This window comes from Nicotiana sylvestris, chromosome 7, assembly GCF_000393655.2.
Source record: "Nicotiana sylvestris chromosome 7, ASM39365v2, whole genome shotgun sequence".
NCBI classification, from domain to species: Eukaryota; Viridiplantae; Streptophyta; class Magnoliopsida; order Solanales; family Solanaceae; genus Nicotiana; species Nicotiana sylvestris.
In genome coordinates, this window is record NC_091063.1 from 156,069,758 (window position 1) to 156,092,614 (window position 22,857).

Below are 22,857 nucleotides of genomic sequence, written 5' to 3' on the forward strand. Positions count from 1 at the left end.
GTGCAATTGGTATCTGATTATATCCTGAATAGCCATCAAGAAAACAGTAAAAACTATATCCTGCAATTCTTTCCAACATTTGATCAATAAATGGCAAAGGAAAATGATCTTTTCTAGTGACATCATTGAGACGTCTGTAATCAATACAGACTCTCCATCCTGTAATAGTTCTGGTAGGTATGAGCTCATTATTTTTATTTTTTATAACTGTCATACCTCCTTTCTTTGGTACTACCTGAACGGGACTTACCCACGGGCTGTCAGAAATGGGGTATATAATACCTGCTGCCAACAGCTTTACGATCTCTTTTCCACTATTTTCTGCATTGCTGGATTCAATCTTCTTTGCGGTTGGACTATTGGCTTGTAGCTATCCTCTATAAGGATTTTGTGTGTACAAATAGCCGGACTAATCCCTTTAATATCTTCTACAGTCCACCCCAAGGCTCCTTTGTGTGCTTTCAATACTTTAATCAAACTATTTTCTTGCTCTGCAGTAAGAGAAGATGAAATAATTACTGGAAATAATTCTTGCTCAAGATAAACATATTTCAAATGAGAAGGGAGAGTTTTGAGTTCAATATTTTATTGAACTTTTTCGGATTTCATCTCTTCCTCTTCTGAATCTTTGTCAAATATTTCAACTTCTTTTCTGATGGTGGGATCATCGTCATGTGTGGTGCCTGATTTGATCAAGCATCTTTCCATTGAATCTGGAATTAATTGATCATCTTTGAATTCATCTGTAAGATAACTAATCATGTCAATTAAAAAACATGAAGATGATGTTTCATATCCTGAATATCTTAGTATCTTTTGCATATCAAATATGACTCTTTCTTCATCAACTCTTAAAATTAATTGTCCTTGATGAACATCTATAATTGCTCTTCCTGTAGCAAGAAATGGTCTACCTAAAATTATTGGTTCATTAGGACATTCTTTCATTTCAAGTACTATAAAATCTACAGGGAAAACAAACTTATCTACTCTTACGAGTACATTTTCAATTATTCCTTTAGGTTTCTTAGTACTTTGATCTGCAAACTGAAGAGAAACACTTGTGTCTTTTATTTCACCAAGATCTAACTTTTTAAAGATAGAAAATGACATTAAATTTATTGAAGCTCCAGAATCATAAAGTGCTTTTTCAAAATATACTCCTCCCAAAGTGCATGGCATTGTAAAACTGTCTGGATCACCAAGTTTTTGTGGTAGCTTATTTTGAAGTATAACATTGCATTTTTCCCTAAGCATTACCACAGAAACTTCTTCTAATTTTCTTTTGCTTGACAAAATTTCCTTTAAAAATTTGGCATATGAAGGCATTTGTAACAAAGCATCAGTAAAAGGAATATTGATGTGAATTTGTTTTAAAATCTCCAAAAATTTTGCAAATTGGTTGTCAAGCTTTTCTCTTTTTATTTTTTGTGGAAAGGGAATATTCACAGGGAGAGGAGTCAATTTTTCAATATTTTTTTCTTCTTTTTTCTTGACTTCATTCTTTTGAGATGGTTCAGAGGGTATTTCAACATTCTTACCATTATTTACCTGTTGTTCTGACTAGCCTGCATAGGGTTCATCAAGCTCCTTACCTGATCGTAAGGTGATGGCCGTAAGGTGCTCTTTTGGGTTTTTCTCTGTATTGCTTGGTGAGGGACCTTGAATCTTTTCTGAAACAAGAGCTGCCAATTGGCTCAACTGTATTTCCAAATTTTTGAGGGATGAATTTTGGCTCTCCATCTTTTCATCGGTGACCTTAATATACTTATACAGAAGATCATCAAGACTTGAATGAGCTTGTTGAGGCCTTTGCTGATAGGGCCCTGCTTGTTGATAAGGTCTAAAGTTTGATTGACCATGGTTTGGATTCTAATATCCGGGTGGACCCTGTATTTGTTGCTTCTGGAATCTTTGAGAGTTCTCTGCATCATTTGGATTTCTCCATTGAAATCCTGGATGTTTCTGTGCCATTAAACTTCCAAAAGGATACTGCTTGTAACCAATGACATTGACATGTTCATCATTGTGATTGGTTGCTTGAAATTCATGGTTCTGATGATTTCCTCCACACATGTCACAAGCCTCAGATTGGCTTGGTTGTTGTGTATTCACCTGAAAAGTTTCAAACTTTTGTGCCAAAGAAACAATTTGTTGTGTTAGTGTATTTAAAGCATCAACCTGATTTACTGTAGCGGCCTTCTTGATAATTATACGCTCAGATGGCCATTGGATGTCATTCTCAGAAATTTCATTCAACAATTGCAACGCTTCCTCTGTTGTTTTTCCCATTACTGAACCTCCTGCAGCTGCATCTATCACATTTCTAGAAGAGGGTTTTAGCCCGTGATAAAAAATATACAATTACATATGTTCAGGAATATCGTGGTGTGGACATTTTCTTAACATTGCTTTGAACCTTTACCAAGCTTGATAAACTAACTCTGTGTCAGTCTGCAAGAAATTAGATATTTCCTGTCTTAACTTTGTGGTTTTAGCAGGGGAAAAATATTTGTTTAAAAATTTCTGAGTCATTTGATCCCATGTGGTAATGGAACCTTGTGGCAAACTTCGCAACCAAGTCTTGGCATATCCTTTTAAAGAGAAAGTAAATAGCCTTAACTTGATAGCTTTAGGAGGTACTCCATTATACATAGTTGTTTCAACAAGTTCCAAAAAGTCAATTAAATGACTGTGTGGATCTTCACTTGCGTCTCCAGTGAATATGCAAGACTGTTGAATTGTTTGAATCAGGCCAGTCTTGATTTCAAAGTTGTTGGCTGCCACTGGAGGTTTTCTGACACTAGATTCACAGTTGAAGCGGTCAGGTCTAGCATAATCCCTTAGGATTCTGTTTGCTGGCCTTAGCGCCACTTCATCAAATTGATCCTCTATTTGTACTGGTGGTGGTACTTCGCGTGGGTTGATATTTTCTACTTCCTAATTCTTCATACCTTCACAAGCTATGCTTTGGGAAGATAATGCTTGTCCTTTCCTGCATAATCGAAGAACTCTTTCAATTTCAGGATCGTAATTGACCAACTCTTTTATAGAAGAGCGGGTCATAAACTACTCAAAATTCTAAAAAAACAAACTGAACTTAACTCCTAAAGTGGTAGTAGTAGTACTTAGAAGAAAATAATTAAAAGAAAGTGATGAATAACAAGGACAACAAAGATGACAAAAATAATAAGCGATCAAATAAAAATAGTAGTATGATAATGTTGTTGTTGTAGTTATTATTATTATTATTATTATTATTATTATTATTATTATTATTATTATTATTATTATTATTATTATTATTATTATTATTATAATTATTATTATAATAATATTATTATTAATAGTAGTAGTAGTATATGATAATAGTAATTATATTAGTACTAATTAGCAATAGATGTTATGAAAAAAAAATGGTAAATGAAATCAGTTAGTAGTAACAGTAACTAACGATGGAAAATAATAATATAATACTAATATAGAATATAATTACAAGTAGTACTAGTATTAATAATAGTGACTACTATGCTATAATGATGATAAAAAGGATAAATGATAATACCAATTGTATAAGATGTTAGTACTTGTAATAGTAAAAGTAATAGTAGTAATATTTAGTAAACATTGATAGCAAAGATAATAATACTAATAGTAAGTTTCCAAATTAGTAACAGAATATTTAGTCTGACATAGACTTGTGCCAATCCCCGGCAACGGCGCCAAAAATTTGACGAGGCCAATGCGTATAAGATTTTGCTACTCGTACTTTGTCAAATTCTAGTATAGTTTATGATATCGTCCCACAGAGATTGGAGAATCTAGCTACAAACTTATAATATTCTTACTACTATTTGAGAGAATCAGATTGATGAAGTTTTGTTTGTTGAAAATTTAAATTGCTTAAGTTGAAACAAAATAACTTTCGGAAGATTTATATTTAAAAAGAGTTGGGAATCATTGAATTCACTCGATAGCGTGATAATAATAAAATCTTAGCTTCTACATGTATTTCTCTTAGGAATAACTGTTTATTGCTAATACAATTATATTTTGCTCACTAAGAAATAATCAATTAATAACACTCCGCGAGGTTATGTAAATCAATTGATATATGACTCGTGACGATTAAACTGAAATAATTTTCTTGCCTGAATTGTGCTAAAAGATAGCAAAAACCTCTTGCAATTAATTTTTACTAAAAATCAATAATCTTGCCAACTACAACTCCTCCGTGAGAATTAGAATGGAAGTAAGCAAGATTACAGACTTAGAATGATAGCTTAAAAAGAATTACTCTCACTCTATTATTTTACCCAATAGTTATCGTATATTAATTTTGCTTTGTGAGAATTACAAAATTGACATACAACTAATTTTGGAGAATAAATAGATAGAAGTGATAATAATTAATTAAAACTAATATTCCAGCACAATATAGAAATATAATTAGAAAGTTTCAGGTCAAGCATGTAGTAAAATTGAGATTAATATTATAACGCTATCGAGCTTCATCAACTATCCCAACAAAAGAGATTACTCCATTATGGAGTATTTAAATCTCACAAAGAAAGAAATTCTTAAAATACTCAACACTCTTAGAAAATTCAAAGACTACAAGATAAAATGAAATAGATAAAGAGAGAAGTAAAGACCAAAGCTAGAGAAAAGTTGGCTAATTAGGCACGTATAATCTCCCTCCCCTTTCAACACAAACATCCTATTTATAGAAATCAAATCTCATAAAGTGTCACGATTCCTCGTGGTTCTTTTGCCATGATGTGTCGTGCTTCTATTGTCATGATGCCTCGTGCTTCTCTTTTTATTCATTTATTTGCTTTATCAAGATATTTTTATTTCCTGTAAAATACTATTAGAAAATACAGATAATTGACATATTATATATATATATATATATATATATATATATATATATATATATATTATTTAAAATAATTTATTTTTAAGTATATAATATATGAATATTTTATAGTCATCAATATTCATGACGTCGATTAACCTATTTTTTATCCATATTAAATATGGATTGAGTCAAAAATATTATCCATTTTTTCATTACACGTTTTCGATCCGCCCTCCTGTTACCCTACATTAAGGGTGTTAAACGGGTGGGCCGGGCCGCACTGGGTTGGGATTTTTTGGACCCGTACAGGTTATGGTCCGGGTCGGTTACGGGGTGGGGCTTAACGGGTTCGGGTTTATCCGAGTAAAAATTGAACCGTAAGGGTTACGGGTTGAGGGGGTCGGGCCGAGCCGGGTTTAGTGTATTTTTTAATTTTTTTATTGTATTTTGTATAACTATTGTAAGTTATATTAATACAAAGTATTAACATAAAGAATACAAAGAAGATGGGAAAATATTACACTTATAAAATTGCAAGTGCTACATTTATTTCAAAATTCAAACTTACAAATTGAAAGGTTTACATTTGACAACAAGTAAATTAACCAAAAAAGAGTAAATTCAAAGGTTTTGCATTGAGTTAGTAAGTTCTTCATAATCAATATGAACTGAGTGACCTTCTTCTGGAGTGTTAAATTCGGATGGGTTACCATGTGTTAAATTCGGATGGGTTACCATGTGTTAATATATCTCCAAGTTCCTCGTCTTTTTGGCTATCAACATCTTTACGTCCTAGATTTTTTCGTTTCGATCTAATCCAATCTCTGAAACATACTAAAACTTCCAAAGCATTGCTTCCCAATGAGTGACGAGTGTCTCCAAGTTGTTGTCTTACTTGACTAAATGCACTCACCGATGCAATAGTAGAAATTGACACATTCAGCATATCCCGAGCCATAGCGAAAAGAACAGGAAATTGCTTTCCATTCTCATGCCACCATCCCAACGGTGAAAATTTCTTTGTGCGAGGCTCTTTTTGCTTCTGCAAGTAGAATTGAAGTTCATCAATGTTCCTGCTACTGGTTTGAGTGTTAGAAAATGTAGAAAAAATATTAAAATTATCACGGCTTTCTTCATCATCCATAGTAGCAGAAGTGGTACAGTGCATAGTGGGATTAACATTGCCTACAGTACGAGCAACATCATCAATTACATTTACTTAATAATTATATAATTGTTGTAAATATTCATTTAGCTTGTTCATACAAACATATAAATCTAGGGTATCAGTTGGTCCAATCTCCATATAAGTATATAAAACATTCATTAATTGGTGACAATCAGACATCTTAATAGAAAAATTTAAAACAGCACCAATTAAGTAAATCGAAAGAATTAGAAAGAAATATTTTTTGAACTTTGCTTGCATTTTTTCAACATCCCTATACTTTTCTTTCTTCTTAAATTCAAAGAGTAGAAAAGAAATTTCAGCTGTATGTACTAAATCCATAGTAACAGTAGGGTAATATGCTCCAGAAAACTCAACAGTAACTGTATAAAATTTATGTAAAAATTTAACAACATCATTAATGACCTCCCAAGTAGTAGTTGTTAACATACTGTTTGGATCAGTACAATGCGCATTAGCAACTTCAGTTATTGGGAATCTATATTTGTAGCAACATTTTAAAAATATATATGTATAATTCCATCTAGTAACAATTTCGTTTGGCATGAATCTGGGTTTAAGGTTATACTGGACATACTTATTCTTAAATTCCTTTATTCTAGATTGTCTATTATTTCCTTGAATAACACCAACTGCTCTTCTAACATGAGTAATCTCAGTTGAAAATAAATCAAGGTCACTTTTAACAATTAAATTATAAACATAACATGCACACCTAACATGAAAAATTTCATCAAGAGGTGGTTGCAAATGCAGTTTTAATATTGAAATTGTGGCATTATTGTTAGAAGCATTATCAAAAGACACACACAAAACTTTTTGCTTGAGATTATAAAATTCAACAACTTCACAAATAGTACTACTTATAAACGCAGCAGTATGACTCTGATCTTCATCATATCTAAAAGCGATAATACATTTTTGCATACAAGTAGTATCATCTATCCAATGACATGTAATTGTCAAATAATCATTTCCATTAACAGCATGGCCAATATCAGAAGTTAGAGAAACTCTACAAGGAAGGTGGCTAAACAAATAACGTATGTATGTTTGATATTGTCCATGAAGTCTAAAGATATCAGCTCTACAAGTACTTCTAGGGATACCTTTAAATAAAGGATTGTAAATCCTTTGAATATACATAATAAGATATGATGAAGAAGCAAAAGAAAAAGGTAGACAACCCAAAGCAATCATTTTTGCTAACTCCTCACGATCCTTCATTTTATCATATTTCACAAGACCTCCAGTAGTAGGGTTAAGAGTTGTTTGATTTCCATCACCATCAGCGCCCCATTCTATAGGATGCTCAGTTCTCATATGTCTACTAAGAGTCTCAGTTCCCCCTAAATTTCCTCCAGTCAAATGTTTAAAATCACCTTTACAAAGTTTGCATTTAACTCTATCAGTACCTTCTATTATTTCAAAAAAATTCCAAACCTTACTTCTTTTTTTACGATTAGTAGTCGGAGCCACAGGTGGTCTACTACTAGTGCCACGACCACCACCCCTTGTAGCAACTCCAACACTACTAGCTCCAACACTGGTAGGTGTAGCTGGTATCTCATCTTCCATTCCTAATTCATTATCTTCTATTCCAAAATCTTTTTGTAATTGTTCATAATCTATATTATCATTAGGCGATGTTTCGAAAACATGTGTAAATGTTAATGGGGTATTACTATTACTACCAGATGCTGAAGGACTACCTCTTTTTTTATTTTCTCTACCAGTAACTTTTCTACATGTTCTTTTAGCAGCATTAAACATATTGTAAAAATTAAAGTATAAGCTAAAATTAAATATGCAATTAAAATAGTAAATAAGAGAAAGAGTTGGAGGGAGTGCACCGAATTCGACAATAAATTGAGCACTTGATTACGCAATTCCGATGTTACCACGAACAAACGTCAAGCAAGTATTTCAATTTTGAAGTTCAATTGTTCAAACTTCAAAATCCGAATGATAAAACACGATAAATTAAATTCAAGAAAAAAGAGCCAAATAAAATTAGAAGATGAATTGAAGACTTGAAGTCTTGAAAATTGGAGAATGAGAGAAATTGAGATTGAGAAATGAGAGTTGTGTGAAGAAATGAAGAAGAGGGGGGGGGGGGTTATTTATAGTTTTAGAGAAGGTTAATTTTGTAAATTGAAAAAAGGTTAAATTTTAAAAAAAAAAGGCTTACATCTAAGCTTGTAAATTGTAAATTGAAACGGACCAACCCCCTCTACCCCTCTTACCCAGCCCCACTCGGCCCCTATGTACCGGGCCGGTCCAGTTCCGATTTTTTCCGATCTGGGCCGGTCCGGTTACGGGTCAACCCGACCCATGTAACACCCTTACCCTACATCCAAGCAATAACGAGCGAGCATGTTACATCTAAGCTGTAGTACAATTGCATCATAACAGATAACGTCTATGTTTCTTATTTCTGCTTTCTTTTTATGGGTAGAGATGAAAAGTTCGCAAGGATGGCAATCAACAAACTTAAAAGCCTATGTTGTATCGTTGCACCTGTGTCAAATCCTTTAAAAATATACTATGAGTATCTAACGCATATATACTCATTGATATTTTTAAAGAGTTCGAACAATATAGCTTAAGGCATACATGTCTAAAATACCATCATGATATAACTTTTCATGATCAAAATAATTGGATTTTGAATTCTAATTATTTCTTCATGTACAACATAATTACATTACCAAATCTAAAAAATACTCTAACATTTTTATTCATCGCAACCGTGATGTGTATGTGAGGGGGAGAACTCAAATGATGAAGAACTTTCTGATTCAATAATCAGTTCAAAAAATAAATCAGATAATTGATGCTCTACATCCTCTGGAGCAAATCTAATAACATGAGCAGAATGTCTCTCTTTTACTATTGCACCTCTATATTTATTGTAAAATTCTCTATACACTGGAAGTATTTTTCTCGCGATTGATATTTTTAAATCATCGCGGAGTTTACTATCAGGTACGACGCAGATAGAATGCTTACGGTGAGCTTCCGCAAATGACGAATTGAATCTCTTGAAAATCTCCTTCACTTGGTTGGGAGCCATGGATGTGCTTGGCTCTCGCGGGAGGGATTCAATGACGTGGCTCCATCCTAGCCGTTCATAGTTTGACGCGAACTGTTTGACCTTTTCCTCGTGTTTTGTTATCCAATTTTCGCCTAGCAAGTACTTGAGATTCGATGTACAGACTTTTACAACGACGTATTGGAGATTGTTGGCTAAGAAGAGATACGCCAGGAATACGTCCTTGTAGTACTTCGCTTTGCCGTCTAGTTTGCAGAGAAGAACGAGAATTAACCAACCGAATCGGAGTGAGATCGCCGGTGCCGGAGATTCGTTTGAATCGGAAATACCGAAATATGATTCTGGCAACGGAACTTTCGCCGGCGGAGGAGCCTCGGCGAGGATATCAGAGAGTACATTGCTGAAATCAGCGAGTAAAATGATATAATTCATTACATCAATGGTCAGATGGTGGATTCCACCGCCGGCCACCGGCGTTTTTGAGGATTCCTTCTGTAGAGCAATTTCAAATTCAGCTAACGCCGTCCTTATAGATTCGCCGAGCTTGATGAGTGACGTCAACGCTTGAGATCGGACAACGGATTCTGAATCGAAAGAAAATATAGCTTCAATCTCCGGCCAGTGTTCTGCAATGGCGGTGTACATATCGAGAAGACGGAACACTTTTTCCGGCGACTTCTTGCTATTTCTCGCCACATTTTCCGGGAAGCTAAACAGAATCATGGCTCCGTCTTTTGATATTTCAGTAAAACACGACTCTCTTATTGAATCATCTGATACAAAGACGTGATCGCAGAGAATTCTCTCTCCGTTGAACAATGTTTTCACGGCTACATTCACTGCGTTAAGCCAATCCTTAATTTTCAGATCCAATACTTCCCAATCCATTTTATGAACCTGCGAAGAACTCAATTTCTCAACTCCGAGTCTGTAAATGGCTTCAGCAATGATCGATTTACGTATAACTTTGTAAATCTTCACACATTCTTTTCCATAGCCAGAAGAAATCATGCACTCTGCTATCAATCTCAAATCCGCCATTACAACAGTAGAAAAGTCCTCAACTTCAGAAACAGACTCACCGGCAATTACACGATCATCATCGTTCTCATCGTCGATATCAGAACTACTCGAACGAATCGAAGTTCGAGAGGACACGGTGGATATGGATTCAGGATCCAAATGAGCTCTGTTCATTGATAGAATCTGGTAAAACTCCTTTTGGAGTCGTTTCACTGCAATTTGCATTAGAGATTGAGCACGAACAAGCTTATCGGATTTCGAATTCTCAGTTGAATGAAAGTGCATGGCCTTTTGAAGATTATACACACACTTGATAAAATCCTTGGCTTCTCTTCTATTCTCATAGAACAGAGAAGTCACTTTGGCGAAGGTAGTGGTGTTAGGGTCCCATTTCATGATCATCGGCTCCGCCATCTCCAGGGTCCGATCCATAACCGAATCGGAAAAACTCGGGCGAGAAGATGAAAACGAGAAACGTGAAGGGGGAGATAATTGTGAAGTAGATTGAGAAGTACTATCAGATGAACGTTTTGGAGAACAACAAAGATTTCTCAGGTCTTTTTTCGGCATATCGAACGTCTTCAGTTCACTTGTATTATCGAATTATTTATGATTAGTGTGTGATTTTTGAATGAAGAATGAAGATTTCAGCTCTAGGTTTGAAGATTTATGATCGGTTTTAATGGAGATGAGAGGGTATATATATATTATAGCTAGAGGAATAATAGAAAACGAGTTATTTAACTAAATTCTACAATATTAGGTCATTTACTTTTTCAATACATATAAAGTTAAACTCATACAAAAATAGTCATTGTGCTACGACTTTGGAATTGAAAAACTCTTTTTAGTGAGTATTCCCTTTATTTGGCTTTGCCGGGTGAATTCAAATTAAGCGGATTGTCAAAAAAAAAAAAAAAGTACTTTCTCTCAAATTATTTGTCATCATTTAGGTATCTCAAATTATTTGTTATTTTAGAAGTTAAGACAAAATTAATTATTTTTTCTCATGTTACCCCTAATAGTAATGATGACACATAATTAGAGTAAATATTCAATAAAAAAAATTATATCTTGAGGACTTGAACTTTGGAAGTCAGGCATGAGTGACACGTGGCAATCATGTAGGATTACTGTGAAATGACGGCTCTTGAAGGTCAACCTAATTGAATTATTATAATTTTCTAATGAGGAAATTTAACATAATCGTGAGCTAATTCAAACATTTTGGCATTTACTATAGCTTTTGCTAGTTGGACGTGCTGTTTTTTTCTTGGAAAATGATATAAGGATCCTATTCCCACGTGCCTTGTTTAACAAGAATTTGAAATAATCGTATATACATTTTTATGTATTCTAATGTTGCATATGTCTCAGTTCATCGTATTTAATTAAGTTTTAGAAATGGAAACGTCCTTATGCAAGTAATATTTCATTAAAAGAGTACGACCCCCTTACTCGGCTTGACTTTTTCACATATATTGATTAATGGATACACGTGGTGAGTTTTGTTTTTTATTTTGTTCTTGTAATCTCTGTGAGAGACAAACATGTCATTACCTAGAATATTGATTTTGTCACGGGGTTAGAATATTGTTGATTCGATCAATATATATTCCTAATGACATATGTCTCAATGAGACCTAATATAATTCGACTTAGCCTAGCTTCGGGGAAAGAAGATTGGGGTGCTCATGTGGAATAAGGTTGGAGATAAGTTATTTTCTATGGAATAAGTTATTTTATGTATATAAATATGCCTAATTATGTGAAAATGTGAACATATGATTACTCTTGATGGAATAGGGTACTCTTGGGGCATTGAACATTTGAACTTGGATAAATTGGAAATATTTCTTAAGTCTTATAATTGCCTATTAATATGAAAAGAGGAAATGTCAAATATAACAAACCGTTCGCAACAACTAAGCCAATATCTAAGGAATACGAAACTACTTTTCTTTGCATTTGAACTTACAAATAAGGCATATGAACTATATTGCAATAATATACAAAATTATCTGTCCAAGAAAATCGCTATACCAGACTTTTTAGAAGATCTTTGTTTGACTTCAACTAATTGGTTATTACGAGTAAAATCCAATTTCTATATGATTTCGTTTTCATATCCTTATACTTTTCAATACAAGAAATGCCTAAGGAGTTAGTAAGTTCACACATGTACGTCCAGAGTATTGCTTAACACGGCTTTAATTTACAAGAGATTTTTGCCGCATGCCTATGATTTCCTAAGTAAGTTATTGAGAAATTGATTAATTAGTTTACTTTACTAAAATGAGAAAGAGCTTGTTCCTCATAATTAACAAGGTTGTTTTCTCACTACTAAAAGGTCGTCCCAGTACGTCATGAATTTCAGCGGGACCAATGGTTCGTGCATGTTATATACATAGGCGGATGCGGTGTATATATACTAGGTTCAATTGAACTCGGTACTTTCGGTATCGAGTATAAATTTATGTGTAAAAATTTATTGAAATTATAACAAATAATAGATATGGACTCATAACTTTAAATACGCAATGGGTTTAATACTAAAAACCTTAAAGATTGAACCCATAAATTTCAATTCCTGGATCCGCCTCTGGTTATATATACCCTTGAAAGCTCTGAAAATAATAGCCTTATGTTATGTCCTTCCCCGGGCCCCCTCCCCCGACCTACGGCCTTTTACGCTACCAATGTAAGTTGAATCTTCTCAATCAATCTTAAGCACTTGTAAGGAAGTGCATGTATAAAGGTTTCTTCTCTGGAATATCTTAAAAAGAAGGAGAGCCATCATTTTAAATTTATGGTTCGGGGATTGTAATTCTTTTTACTTACTAGCCGGTCCTTGAGTATGAGTACTCATATCCGTTCTTGGTTCATAACCGGTCCTATTGAATTAGTTGTACATGAATATAGTCTTCTCGGGGTCGGGGTTTCCTTTAGCGGGATTTCTAGTTTTAAATTAATAATTTGTATTTATTTAATAAAAATTTTAAGACAACTATATGAGTTGAACCGAATTTACTGAGTTCGGTCAAACTCGTAGTTAACGTTGTGGCTCCGCCTCTTATCTTAAAGACACACAATGACTCTATCCTATCTCGAACTCTCTATCGAGGTCTACACTATCCGCGTATCCTTGTATGTTGAAAAGGAATAGTGAATAAAACGCAAACTTAATTTGAGTTGTGAACTCAGAGCCTAATATCATATACTATATACTAATTCATAGATAGTGTAAGCACATGAATTACATGCAATCGCTTCATGAGGGCTCTTTTGAAAAATATTTTCCAAAACATATCTTCTAGGTCATCTTATTCACATCTCGACTAATTCTATCAGGTAATCTGTTACGAGTAATATTATCTACCAAGACTTGGACAAATATAATTTGAAAGAAATTAAATATCATTTGACTCGGTACGAAATTTAAAAAAAAGAAAAGAAAAGTACTTTTAAAACTTAGGATCTTAAAAAGCTTTTGTGAGATTTTCAATTTCTGAGGCTTATAAGATAAAATAAAAAATATAAAGTTAAATTAATTTAAATATATAAATATGTCTTCTTTTTTTTACGGACTAATAAGAAAAGTAAGTCACCTATATTCGTGCTACTTTTGCTTTTGCTGGGATTTAAACCTCTTGTACTTTTTTACATTATCGAATAAGTAAAATTCATGTCTCGAATAATAATGAATTGGAAAAGAGAGTCATTTTCAGCGCATTTAATATTTCATTGATTTGGTCATTTAAATTATGTAAGCCCACATGTAAATTATGAGCAGTATCCTGAGAATTGCTGGCATATGCCATAAACTGGAAAAGACAATTCTTCTTATAAAGAGGAGAGTAGCAGTGCCGGAGTCGCACAAATAGTGAAAATGTCAATCATATATAGTGGCATTTCACCAACTTCGATCAATTCCCTACCTCACTTGTAGAGTAAATTTAAAAGCCTAACTAACTTTGAGTAGCTGGGTCAAATTCAAAATTTATATGCAGTCAGTTCGAGAAGAAAGCTTTTTTCCTCCGTTCAATTTATGTGACGGGGGCACCATTATTTTTTTCAGTGTCCCTTAAAAGCTTTTAGTATGTTTAGGGTGACAAGTTATTTATAAAATTATTTTTTAAGGTATACCACATACATATTTAAAAAAGATTTCAAAGTTTAATTTACGGGGTCCAATGACCCTTCAACGGTACAAGTAGATTTGCTTCTGACGTAGTTTGACTCAGAATGAAATTTAAGAAGAAAAACTTTTCAAACTTATAATAATAAACTATGCCATAATACTTATGTGATTATAAGGTATTTGAGACTTGTGATCTTAAATATTTCATAACATTTGTTTGACTATATATAAAAACTTTTCATTAAAGGTAAAATAAGTACATTAGAAAGTTTAAAATTAAATTGTTTCCAAATATAAAAATATATCATTCCTTTCTAAATATATTAATAATAAAAGTGTGTCTCATAAATTGAATTATATTTTTGGATTTTCTTGGGTTGGCAACTGGCGTGTGTCTATTAAGAAAAATGATACTCCCTCCGTCCTAATTTATTTGGTATTATTTGACTCGGCACGAAATTTAAGAAAAAAAATAAAGATTTTTGAAATTTATAATCTAAAACAAACAATAGATATTTATGTGATTGTAAATCATTTCATTAAGGGTAAAGTAAGAAATTTAAAGTTAAATTATCTCTAAATATAGAAAGTATGATATTCTTTTTTGGACATACTAAAAAAGAAAGTATGATACATAAACTGGGATAGAGAAAGTAGATAAAGTGTAAATTGATGCCAGTTGAGAAAAGATATGCAAAACAAAAATCCGTGCAAGTTAGTTAAAATATGTGACTTACTTTTCTTAATCCATGCAATTTGCCCTATGTTTTACTTGTAAAAAAAATCCGTGCAATTTGCCCTATGCTTTACTTGTAAATATTAACAATTTATGTTACGTTTGCGCTTCATTGCGTTATTTTGTGTGTAGGCTCACTTGGAAATGAAGTAGAATAAAAATTTGACAAAGAGGCGTTAAAGACAACAAAAATAGAGCACGAAAGGAACCATGATGCGTGGCCGCAAGAGCACCTCGCCCCAGAGGGCGCTAGGCAAGGCCAGAGGCGCCCAGTACCTTGCGCTAGAGGCTGTCTCGCGAGCTCCAGGGCGAGCAAAGAAGGGTGCCAAGCTTTGTTCCGAGGCGTGTTGACTCCTACTCAGCTTAGGATTTAGTTATTTCGTCTTTAATTGTATCCTAGCATATAAATACCTCTTTAACTTAGTTTTTAAAGATTAGACAAGTTTTGAAGAGGGGAGATATGGTTGGTACAATTGCAAGCAACGACTTACACGAAATTCTTTCAATTATACATATGATTTTTAGCAGAACTATGAATAGCTAATTTCTATCTAGAGTTTGATTGAACCTTTTGAAGGATGACTTCCTGTTAGGGATTTAGTAGATATACTCTTGTTCAAGTCTCATATTTGATGATTTGAACATATTTTTGTGAACGTTATTTGATATAAAATATATATGGCATTTGATATTCTTTTATCATTGTTATTAATTGCTTAATTAATTTGATAAGGTCCTTGATTAAATTTTGAGAGTTGACATTGTGATGGAGATCAGGAATATGAGAGTGAAGTTTCTTATAATTTAATCTAAATCTGTTCTTGATCATAGGATTATTAATTTGGACATTAGTAATTCGGTTATATCAATATTTATGTGATTGTCTTTATGGGATAAAGATTAGTTGATCCCATTAACTAAATCACATAGATAGATGATGCATATAGAGATATGATCATTGAACTGACTCATTGGATAACTCATAATGGTTAGAATTACCATAAACCGTCAATAGGATATTCTTTTGAAGAATGTAATGTAAAAAATTCCTTTGACCTGAGATCGTCATAGTAATTGACAAGTTATTTATTGTACTTTGATACTAGACACCTATGGCCCTAGGGCGATAGTTGAAAGGATATTGGGTACGATTAAATACTTGTAGAATTAGTGATTGATCAAGATGGAATCTGTCAACTCTTGGTAATGAGTTTAAGCTTCATGTTGTCATGAATTATAAACAACCAAACTAAGACCTTGACCAGGGCAATTGAATGAAAGAAGTAAAGAGTTTCTTAGGTCATTTAATGGTCGATTATATTTGACATGAACACATAGTTGGTCGCCTATTAGGATTTGACAGTTGAACCATATCCTAGGGTGACCCAGAGCTATAAGGACATAAGGAATTACTACATTATTCTTCTACTGATTCTTAAGAGTAAATTGTATACTTCATTTTATCCGGTCGTTAAAGAGTGTTGCTAGACGCCACCCTTGATTAGTATATTGATATGATCTATTTACTACCAGCTTAGTATTGAACTTATGGGGTCGTACACTAACTGAGTGTTCTGATCTTTGCTAAAAGATAAATTATTTTATTGTTTGGTAATTAAATTAAAGAATTTAATTAGTCAAATAAATTTAGTTATTAATCTAAATAAAATATTATTATATTTTTTGCTAGCACAAAGGATATAATTAATATTGTGAACAAATTGAAGTTTTATATTTGGAATAGAAAATTAGATTATATCTCTTGGTTAAAATAATATAATATATATATATATATATATATATATATATATATATATATATATATATATATATTATAAAAGTATGAATACAATGTCGGTTTACAAAAATAACCTTATAATATTAAACATAATAACTCATAATAAAAGGACATAACCGAAAATTTAGATATTAGTCTTATAATTCTATTAGTTTTAGGACATAATACTACACGTTAGGAATCCTACATAACTCCTGAAATTGAGCTTATCTTCCTGATAAAGAATATAATTAATATCACAAAGGTCATTCCAACAACCAAAGTACGCTAACTTTAATATGGATGAATATACTAGAATGATGGCACCTAAAATCTGTTTAAGCTCCAAAAACCGAAAGATATTTACTTTCCTTCAATCGTATATATATGAGACATAGTTCTTAATGAGGTGAAAAAATAAAAATAAAAAACAAGGCATGTTAATTAGCCCGTGGTATATTGGAAAATTTGACTCTCATATGACAAACCACCCTTTATTTTCCTTAGGACGGTGTATTTCAATCTGTGTAATACGCTCCACTATAAATTTCAGCGTCATCTAAGAAATCTATATTAGATTTATTCACACAGACTCTTGTCCGGATAAAACCTAAAAAGAGATAGAGAAACTACCGGTTATGTCCTTTTATTGTGAGTTATTATGCTTAATATTATAAAGTTATTTTTGTAAACTGATATACGTATGGAGAAAATTAACTATCGATTATGTCCTTTTATTGTGGTTATTATGCTTAATGTTATAAGGTTATTTTTGTAAACCGACATTGTATTCATGTATAGATAGACATATAGATATAGATATAGATTAAATATGTAGGAAGGTTTAATAAAATTAATTTCATAAGAATCCTCCGTATTGGAAATACATAACCACACCATAATGTCCAATACCAAGAAAAATAAAAGTAATATCAAATTGGCTGCATAAAGCGTTGAAATTGAGAAAAAAAATATCCCCACGATAATATATTTTTATATTGTATTTGAATTATTTTCCTATGAATATTGAAAAATATCCAATTCTTAAACAACAACTAAGAAAATATTTAAGAAAATAAATGTGTGAGAAAGAGAAAGAAAAATGATTGGTAAGAGTCAATACCACTAATGATTTTACAAACATAAATATCTAAAAGTGAAATGTGAGATCAATTTTTTACTCTTGAAAACTAAAATTCATGGTGGATAAAATTATAATTAAGATTAAATATTCAAGACAAGAGATGAACTAATATTAAGATCTGAATCAACATAAAATAAATTATTTTTTAAGTTAAAATCAAATAATTAAATCTTTCAATTACTTATTTAGCAAGAGAATCCAATTCAATTATTTTTTAAATTCATCATATGAGTAATTATTTTTCAAGTTAAAAATAATCTTAGGGTACATAAATTTATTCCATAAAAAAGTGTTAGAGATTAAAAAAACTAAAATACAAACTAAAAAGGTTATTATATTATTAAGAATCAAAATGCTATACAAGTGTTTGAGGAAGCACAATCAAAGCTAGATCCTAAACAAGAACAAGCTTTCAAGACTATATTATGAAGAGTCGACTTTGGTATAGCGGGATTATTCTTTGTAGATGCCTCCGGCGGGATTGAAATAATATTTTTATGTCATGCATTACTTGCAAATATCATATCAAGAGGCATAATACTGTTAGCAATAATAACAAATGGTGTACCAGCAACGATTTTATTATGAGACCACCTACTTTAGATTTGATATACCTCTTCAAACAACTGAAATAACCATCACAAATATATCCAAGCAGAGCAATGATACTAAATTTAAAAGGAAAGCAAAATTGATAGTATGTGATGGCGCACTTATAGCTAAGTGTCAAACGATCAAAACAATTGCCTAGAGTTCTAGAGATATATTGGATATTAATGAACTGTTTGGTGGAAAATTAATGGTTTGGAAGGTGATTTCTATCAAGTACTACCAGTAGTTTCAAAATCGCTAAAGTTATACTTTGGCCTCAATAAAAAAGATTCAATTGACAAGAAAGATAACGTAAGAATATATCCAATATTCAGTAGCTTCTTGTTTCGTGTCGGAGACGAAGAAGAGTATCCAATAAAAGATGATTTGGTTATTCCAGAACACTTGGTTATCAACCTCAATAATAATAGTAGTGCATTTAATAGGGTAAATATTTCTATCATTAGATTAAAACACAATTTGTACATTGCATGATAGAAATTAAAAATTAATCTTAGTTAGCAAAAATGAATATGTTGATCAAATAAATAAAAGATTGACTGCAAAATTTTATCGTAAAATAAAATATCTTTTAATTTTTGACTCAGCAAAAAATGTTACCAATAATTACTATCAAGAAGAATACTTAAATACCAAATGACCTTCTACCATACATGTTTGTTGCCAAGTTTATTATTTACGTATTTTAGTGTCACCGCATATATGATAGACTAAGTTAAAATTGATCTTCCATTGTATATAGGTTGATTTTTGAAGAAAAATATGTCTGTCATAGTCATGCTACTGAAAAATTTAGATACGCCGAATAAGTTAAGTAATAACACACAAATGGTATATTGAAGTCTTAACAATAATGTCATATAGCAAAATTATGATAATGGTCTATTTGCTTCTAAGTATATTCTTATTCCTGAAATCAACTTTCGTCTTCCGAAACTAAGGAATATCCTTTTAAATTTGTGTGAAAATAATTTTCATATGTTTTCTTACACGAACAATTATATGTTGCACTCTCAAGAGGGATATCAAGATCGACAACAAGAGTTATGGTTAAGACAGAGCAACCAAAGTATTTGGAGGAAACATACACATAAGAAAACATCGTCTACAAAGAAGTGTTCGGTAAGATACCATTATGCTAAATACTTTTAAACTATAATACATAAGTATCCAACTAACATGACAAAATTGATTATCTGTGTAAGTTTTGATGATATCCTTTTATTTTGAATTCATGTATTATGCTAATGTGATAATATTTTTCAGCATTTAGATGATTTTTGTATTATTATATATAAAAATTTTCTCATAAATTTTGTTGTTCCTTTATATAAATAAACGTTTAAATCATCACGTGTCATTATTAACGTGCAACGCACGTTCATAGATACTAGTATATATATATATATATATATACACTTATTTTATATACAAAAAATGTTATATCAAATATTAATAAAAAGGTTTGATGAAACTTTATTAAGTGAATTCTAATTGAAATTTGAATTCATGTAAAACTCCATAAAAGGACATCTGCCACCTCAAATTTGGTTTCTTTGTTTTCAATAGAAAATTCCAATGTTTGGTTCCATGAAATCGACGGTAACGTTACCCATTGAGAATGGGATTACGAATTCTTCCAAGAAAATTCCATCAAATTTATTTTTGGAATAAATTTATATCTTAAGTAAATCATTACCTCAATCAAATAGGAAAAGAGTTTGTAAGTGATGCTATATAAAGGATGATGGAGAAAATTTGCGGCATTATTAATTCTTGAGAAGAAAAAACACTTTGCGAAAGTGAGAGTGCAATACAAAGTCAAGAGAGAAAATACAATTACAAGAAAAGTATTTCTTGTTCTTCTAATTTGAGTTGAGATTTTTGAGAAAAATTTCAGTACTAGTTTTTCGTTCAATTTGTTCGCGGGTTTCATTGATCAAAGAGTTGATTGTTAGGACCGAAAAAGTCAGGTGTCATGCGGAAGCTAGAAAAGCAAACCTTGAGCGACGATAAATCATAGAACAAAGGAGAAATATACCAAAAGAGACACAAACATTTAACGTGGTTCGGTCAACTGACCTACGTCCACCGCGGAGATGAGCAATCCACTATATAAAAAGAGAGTACAAAATATCGAGAGAACAACCTCACGAAGAGGCAAACACAAGTGACACACTAACACTTGTCCCGTAAAGTTCTCCCCCTAAATACTACTCTCAAGCCCCTATGGCTACATTGTGGATGCTACTGAATAAGAAGGACGGATCTTCAATTTATAGAACTCCAAACCTTTTCCTACAAGAAAAAAGACTAGCCAAATATAGGAGAATTATAATTTCCTTATACAAAAAGGAAAACCCAATTAAGGTAATTATATTGTCCTTTCCTTCAACAAATAGGAAAACCAAATATGGTAAGAAAATTATGGCAAACACCTAACAATTCTACCCCTTGGCCGGAATTTTCTGACAAAATAAACTTGATCCACCTTCTTCACATAGCCTCCAACAGGTTGCATCTCCAAATCTCCACCAAAAAGTTTGTCTCAATGTGCGTAGCACACCGGTCAAATTTCTCAGACAAAAATCACGATTATCGTCAAATATGTTGCGGCTAGAATTGACCCGCCAAGATGAACCTATCTTGAACCTCGCTCCGATACCACTTGTTAGGACCGAAAAAGTCAGGTGTCATATGGAAGCTAGCAAAGCAAACCTTGAGCGACGATAAATCATACAACAAAGGAGAAATATACCAAACGAGACACAAACATTTAACGTGGTTCGGTCAACTGACCAATGTCCACCGCGGAGATGAGCAATCCACTATATAAAAAGAGAGTACGAAATATCGAGAGAACAACCTCACGAAGAGGCAAACACAAGTGACACACTAACACTTGTCCCGTAAAGTTCTCCCCCTAAATACTACTCTCAAGCCCCTATGGCTACATTGTGGATGCTACTGAATGAGAAGGACATATCTTCAATTTATAGAACTCCAAACATTTTCCTACAAGAAAAAAGACTAGCCAAATATAGGAGAATTATAATTTCCTTCTTTAAAAAGGAAAACTCAATTAAGGTAATTATATTGCCCTTTCCTTCAACAAATAGGAAAACCAAATATGGTAAGAAAATTATGGCAAACACCTAACATTGATAGTAAGGATCGGTCTCGGTGTGGATACGCATAGAGTCTTCGCACTATCGAAGAAATTTTGAAACGAGACCCTCTTCACCAGGTACGTCTTAGATCCGATCTTTGACATGTAAATAAATTTTAAACACAAAAAGATTTTCCTAAGATTGTTATTGTCTTCTGCTGCGTGTTACGAATACCTATATACAATCCTTCACTTCCTGTTATATTTTAATATAATTTTGCCTTTAAGATTCTCTAGGCCTTTTCGTTCTTGTTTACACTACTTAGTTCTGCTAGTGACATTTTACTACATATTTACTACTTGCCTTAGTTATTAAAAGATCAACAAAGTTATACTTACATTATAATTAATAGGGTAATTCTCTGTGGAACTCATTCCAAACACCTGAACCAGATTATATTTGCAATAACTGTTTAATCCTTTTAGGACCATAGTTGGGCATGCTCAATAATATAGGGCAAAATGCAAAATCGACTTATCAGCCGAAACTAAAAGCATTTGCTAGCCAAAAAATATATAAAATATATATTATTTATATAATACACATATATACAAAACTATATATTTTATGGGCTATTATTTTTGAAAACAATTAAAAATATACAATTCTCAATAATAAATTGTGTTTTTACGCGTGTATATATACATATATAGCGCGACAAAAAGGTAGTGATGCGACTGCACTACGCCAATAAAACGGTAGAAAAAATGTCGCAACTCGATCAAGGAGTACCCTACTTATGAAGAATTGCAGTGCAAGTCAGTCAACCATTTAATGTACTTGAAGCTCAATAAATTTCCTACACCACTTGCAGATTGTATTGAAAAACTTTGGTGAGATTTGTTCAATTATTTGGTTAAGTTTTGAAGTTTTCTGTAGACAACCTTACCAGCTAAACTATGTGTCACATCCCTGAAGCACATGCAATATGAAATTGTCAACTATTTAATTCACTACTTGATCTTTAGAATGAATAAGAGCGAATGCAGTTCATGTGCGATGGATTAATCTGAATCCAATATTTTGACACGAAGCTTAATATATAAATATATATGTGAACGTTACTGTGTTAAAACAAATAAATATATATATATATTTATATATATATATATATATATATAAATATATATGTGCGTCCTTAAGGAA

General features: G+C 32.3%; 2 protein-coding genes and 1 non-coding gene across 3 annotated transcripts; 1 reads left to right on the top strand and 2 right to left on the bottom strand.

The window, feature by feature from the left end:
• Window positions 1-585: 585 nt before the first annotated feature.
• LOC138874000 (uncharacterized) lies at window positions 586-1,743 on the bottom strand. Its single transcript, XM_070152499.1, has 2 exons — window positions 1,596-1,743; window positions 586-1,496 (listed from the first exon to the last, which is right to left on the bottom strand). The coding sequence occupies exons 1-2, from the start codon at window positions 1,741-1,743 to the stop codon at window positions 586-588; spliced, it is 1,059 nt and encodes a 352-aa protein (XP_070008600.1).
• A 637-nt stretch (window positions 1,744-2,380) lies between these two features.
• Window positions 2,381-2,487, top strand: LOC138874231 (small nucleolar RNA R71). Its single transcript, XR_011401275.1, has one exon. It is a non-coding gene; the product is annotated as a small nucleolar RNA R71 (small nucleolar RNA).
• Window positions 2,488-8,768: 6,281 nt separating this feature from the next.
• Window positions 8,769-10,860, bottom strand: LOC104219741 (exocyst complex component EXO70H1-like). The gene has a single exon (XM_009770463.2). It carries the CDS (start codon window positions 10,699-10,701, stop codon window positions 8,791-8,793), a length of 1,911 nt encoding a protein of 636 aa, XP_009768765.1. The 5' UTR covers window positions 10,702-10,860; the 3' UTR covers window positions 8,769-8,790.
• Between the last annotated feature and the right edge of the window lie 11,997 nt (window positions 10,861-22,857).